Source organism: Cyprinodon variegatus, unplaced genomic scaffold, assembly GCF_000732505.1.
Source record: "Cyprinodon variegatus isolate N-32 unplaced genomic scaffold, C_variegatus-1.0 Scaffold2455, whole genome shotgun sequence".
NCBI classification, from domain to species: Eukaryota; Metazoa; Chordata; class Actinopteri; order Cyprinodontiformes; family Cyprinodontidae; genus Cyprinodon; species Cyprinodon variegatus.
In genome coordinates, this window is record NW_015152908.1 from 7,273 (window position 1) to 12,555 (window position 5,283).

A 5,283-nucleotide genomic window follows, 5' to 3' on the forward strand; every position below is an offset into this window, starting at 1 on the left:
TTTAAGATCATAATACTTCCTCCTAAGGATGAGATTCAGCCTGAGGAAAGCATGAATTCATGTCGCTCTTAAATAACTACTAACTAAATAACATTATCAACTGTTCAACAGACAGCAATAGTACTTAATACTAGACTTACAACGATGTCCCGCGGCTTGCTCGGATTTTAATCATTACATTGTTTAATCTGACCAAAATAGTTTTAACCAACTAGATTGGTTGGAAAAATAATCGATCTTTCTTAGAATCTATCCAACTGACAGCAACTCTCCTACAAACTCCCACATCTTGACTGAATACTGAGGCTGTTTAAATGCCTGTTGAAGTTCTTGTGCTTTCTGAACCACTTCCCGAAGCGGTTACGTGGCATCACGGTAGTGAGACTTTGGACGTCATTAATTTTAGCCCCTCCCCTAAATTAATCACGCCTCCACACGCACTTTGAGGAAAAAAACCCTCCATTATTCGATACACGCCTCGAAGCCTCGGCTCATCTCATAACATCACTGGTATTTTTGTTCCATCAGGGTTCCTACAGCATAACGTAGGTTAAAATTAAGACTTTTTAATGCCACTTAAAATGCAAATTAAAGACCAACTTTACAATAAAACAAAAAACAAAACCTGGTAGCGACAAATTTATCCCAAATGTTTATTTTAACATAAACCATTACTTTCTGGCCCAGCAGAAATGTTGCAAATTTTGAAAAACTTTCCCTATAGGAAGAAAGCTAAAAACACACAAATAACAGATATATTTGTAACTAGAGTTGCACTGGTGCCATTTTTTTGGCCCCGATGCCTGGCTGTGCAGTGATGGCCGATACTGATACCATCGGTTTGAAATTGATGTGTGTATATATTACCCCATTTACACTACCCTTGAAAAACTGTGCCGAGACCGATCCGAGCTCAGTAACTGAGATAATTTATCGTGTGTAAATGGAAAGCAAACTGAATTGAACCAAGCTAGACACAACCGAACCGAGATAACTGCAGACCAGTTCCAGAGGTGGGCTCGGCTCGGTTCTCTGATAACAAGAGTGCATGAGCAGAACGCGTCATCTCCGTCTGGCTGCACATCCCGATTCACACTCCATTCCAGTAGTTGGCGGTAATGCCCATCCGGAAGTTGCTTGCCAACCAACACAAAACAGAAGAAGAACAACTTTAAACAACAATCAAGTAAATCCACGAAAGGTTGCCGTCTTCGCGTGACCCTCCACAAACACTGAAGTACAGTATCAATAATCAAGCATAACTTTCTTAATGTGACAGGCGCCGCCATTTGGATTTGTTTGATTCCCTCCTTCGTCTTCTTGTGTTTAATGGCGGTTGGCAAACAACTTTTTGTGCATTACTGCCACCAACTGCTTTATTTCCTCCTTCAATACTGGCAGCAATACCGCAGATCGTCACTAGGAGGCGAGGAACTGAGATAGTGTGATGTGTAAACGGTCGTCAGAAGCGAGCTCTGCCTGGTTAACTGATCTGAGCTCGGACCGGTTTCAGCATGGATCGGTTTTTCAAGGGTAGTGTAAATGGGGTATATGAGGAACTTCATACTACTTGGATGTAAAATAATTGCCATCATGGCTTTGTCAAGCTGCTGCCTACCTTTGATAAGCAGGAAAAAGACTAATACAAAGTGAATCCAGTAGAACTTGTTATTGCCTACCTGGAATAGGTGACGATAGTTAAATAAACGTTTGGTTCTCAAAATGGTATCGGTTCCCTATTTGTTGGTATCAGTATTGGCGCAACACTACTCTTAAACATATATGCATGGCGGCTAAGAGAACACGATCCCTTAACAAGTTTAACCTGGTTTGGATATTTCCCCCCTTATTTAATAGAATCATTCGTTTTTTGTATTAATCAAGTTATTTTTGAATGTTGTTTCACAATCTCGAACTTTTAAAGGGGTAAATAAAGCTTTCTCAGCCCTGCACAGCTATAAAATAAATCCGCTAGAACGTGCTTCCTGATCAGGTGCAGAATATGAACTTCTAAATAACGATTTACATTTGAACCTGAACATAGCCCACATAGTTCATCCTGTGAACAAAACATGGTTCTAATTATCTCAGTGGAGCTAAATGCAAACATCTCAAAACTTTTCCTATTAACCATCAATTCCTATGTTTCAACACTTTTTATGAGCGATCTGTACAACGGATCTGAACCTGCGGACCTTTAGAGGACGTCTGAGGAGAGGATGGAGGCCAAGGAGTAAAGAAGTCTTTTCTGCAGGTGGTTAGCTGGAAGTCTCCATTAGTGTGGGTAGGTGAATTCCTTTGGAACCGGGTTATCGGAGCAGAAGAAAACGTCGATGGGCTCATTGGTGCTACTGATGTAGATCTGGAAGCCCTGAGCATCAGAGAAGAAGGCAAACTTATCATGAGTTTCCCAGATGCCAGCAGAGAGATTTTTTATCATCCTGTTGGATTTACCTCATCTGGATGTGGCACCTGTATTTCAGTCGAAGAGGAAGCTTTGATCACAATCACTGTCTGCCCTTCCAGACTCGGAATACTGCTGATATCCTTGTAGGTCAAATACGCAAATGTGGTCCATGAACTTAAGGAAAATAAATCTTTGAAATGGAACGACATGCAGCAGCAGAAGATCATAAAGCAGATATGGATTTGAAAAGAAAAACCTCCATTTCTGGCCTACAGCACAGGCCGCAAGGATATTTCTGGTGGTCATTGTCCTCATTGAGCTCTTTGATGGCTTTGGTGCTGCTTTGGATCAGCTGATCCAGCGCCTCCTCTGCATCGACGAGAGCCCTCAAACCTATAATGACTCCTTCATCCATGGGCGCACCTCTGTGGAGACATACAGAGTTAACCAGATGGATCACACTTCCGATTCTAAGCTTAAAGTGGCAGCAAAACTTCTCTTCAAACCGTTTAATTTCCAAATTCTCCAGAGTGGTGCACAACTTTACACGAGTGAATAAATTGAATGTTTTGGTCGATGAAGGGGGGGTGGGGGGTTGTGTTTTGGCAGAAGGTTCGCTAGCAAGTTTGATTGTAGCCGGTGTCTCAGAAGCATCTTGCTAACCAGTTAGCAACTTAGTGCTAGTAGGTTGCAATGGGAAATTCCATTGGGACCAAGTAGCACTAAATTGGTGACTTAGAAACGACACTGTCAAGGAACGCTATGGACAGCAGAAACATGCAAGAGGAGGAGAGCGGGGGACTAAGATGTTGTGGAAGAGGACGCCAGAAGCTTGATTTGGTGTTTGAGCCCTTGCCTCGTAACGCTGCCAGTTCTGTTAGCTCTACGCCTGCTGAAGACAAAGACGTCCATCCCCGTGAACAATGGGACGGAACTCAATGGGGTTGATTTTGATAGGCACATATATATATATATATATATATATATATGCGAGTCATTACAATTACTTCTTAGAGTATTAAAAGCATTAAAATAGAGTTCCTCATTCTTTTATACACCATGACTGAACGTCTTTCTAACTTCCAGCTACTGGATAATGTTGTAGTGGCAGCGTTTTGGTATAAAAATAAAAGGAGGTTCACAGGAGGAAACATCGTCAGTTCTCCTCCAGACTTCAACCCCACCATAGGGTGAGCTAGAAGGTGAGTGTGATGGATTATAATTACCTTATTTATTTATTAAGTTACTGTCACTTTATTTATTTATTACTTATTTCTTTAAGCATTTATTTATGTGCATGTTATAATATTTTTGTCTGGTTTATTCTTTACCCTATTTATTTCTGCCTGTCATTTTTACATTTCTGTCTGCCTTTCTGCCTCATGATACATATGAGGAAGGGCTTAAGGTCTTAAGGGCTCAACTTTGCCCCATTAGTTGGTTAGCAGCCACAGTCACAACAAACATGGCTACCTATGATGAAGTTATCAGTGTGCTGAGACATTTAGCAACTGTTTTTGGGAACAATGCTAATGTTATAAGTATTGACTTTATTATTTTTCGTTCTGTAAAGGAGGACATTCCTTTTTGCCGGGGGGTTCTGCTGCTGCTGACTAGACCGGACTGGACCAGGCATTCAGGCTGGTCCAGAGCCAGCCGGGGACGGAGTGACCGAACCCGACACGGTGAAGGTTTGCTTCCAACCGCCTGCCTTACAGTTTTATGTGACCGGGAATGGATGGAATGGAATAACTTACTTATAATTAACGTAGCAGTAAACACGTTGGCTGAAAACCTACATCTCATAACCCAGATCCATATTTGACCCATTATTTCCGGCATGAAACGTCTATAAACGTGTGGGCTAACATGAACTAGTTGAAGCTACAACTTCCTCTGGAGATCTGCTGCTCGATTCCTACTACTACTAGTCTACTACTAGTCTATTCCATCAAAGGAATTTACTGACAGACATGGACTTTCTTTTGGATCTTTATTCCAGAGGAGCGTTTCATTCAGTGCTTACAGCCATTTGTAGTGGTTTTTGTAGATCCTCTCAATTAGATTGATCCCTTCCAAGACGTTGATGATGTCGTACAGTCGTCTCTTGTGCACGCCGAGCACCGACGAGGCCAGGTTGAGGTCCAGGACGCCATCTGAAGAGCGATTCAGCATCTGAGCAAACGCTTGAGTCAGGCGGACCAAAGAGTTGTCAGAGCGGGTTCTAATCACAAACCTGCATGCTGGGGGTGGTTGAAGGAAATCAAACAAAAAGGAGCAAAGTATGAGACCCTGAATTTAAAAACCCAACAAGTCTGGCAAACTGAGCTCAAAGGTCTAGCTAACATTGCTAACTTTAAAACAGAGATTGGTGACATATAGAATATTTTTTTTATTACGTTTGTTCACCACTGTGAACTGGCAGCTGGATTCAGTATTACAGCACACACTGTTACCAAAAAGGTGACTACAGAAGGAAATAAGCTGTACTTCGTTTTTTTTTTAAGGATATTTAAAAAAAACAAACTTCCTATTCTCCAACTTCCCCAGTATATACTGATTGGTGGCTATAAAGGGACAGTTCAGGTTTTTGGACCTTAAGTTGTGGGAAACTTTTAACATCCGTAGCTGAGATGAAAGGGTGTCTCTAATGTCAACAAGTCTCCTGCTAAGAGAAACAGACTCCAATGACGGAGTCTCTGGCACCTCATCTTCTGTTTCCCATTGTCTGAGACATTACTGAGGGTGTCATCTGTCGGAGCCTTCTCCTTGATGTACTTATGTATCTTGGATGTTTCATCCTGGATAGTGGCTCTTACACCCATTAGTCTTCTGCCTCCTTCCTTACGGCTGGCGTACAGTCTTGGGGTAATGGA

The 5,283-nt window shown here is 41.9% G+C and overlaps 1 protein-coding gene across 3 annotated transcripts in view; it reads right to left on the minus strand.

Annotated features, from left to right (window-relative positions):
- LOC107080887 (transcription factor E2F3-like) overlaps positions 1 to 5,283 on the minus strand; it is a 17,220-nt gene that overhangs the window by 6,575 nt on the left and 5,362 nt on the right. For all 3 annotated transcript variants that reach the window (XM_015369097.1, XM_015369098.1, XM_015369096.1), the window contains 4 exons: positions 4,434 to 4,650; positions 2,701 to 2,832; positions 2,455 to 2,569; positions 2,196 to 2,371 (listed from right to left, as the gene is read on the minus strand). In XM_015369097.1, coding sequence (XP_015224583.1) covers positions 2,276 to 2,371; positions 2,455 to 2,569; positions 2,701 to 2,832; positions 4,434 to 4,650 — 560 coding nt within the window. In that variant the 3' untranslated portion in view covers positions 2,196 to 2,275. The remainder of the gene's footprint in view (positions 1 to 2,195; positions 2,372 to 2,454; positions 2,570 to 2,700; positions 2,833 to 4,433; positions 4,651 to 5,283) is intronic.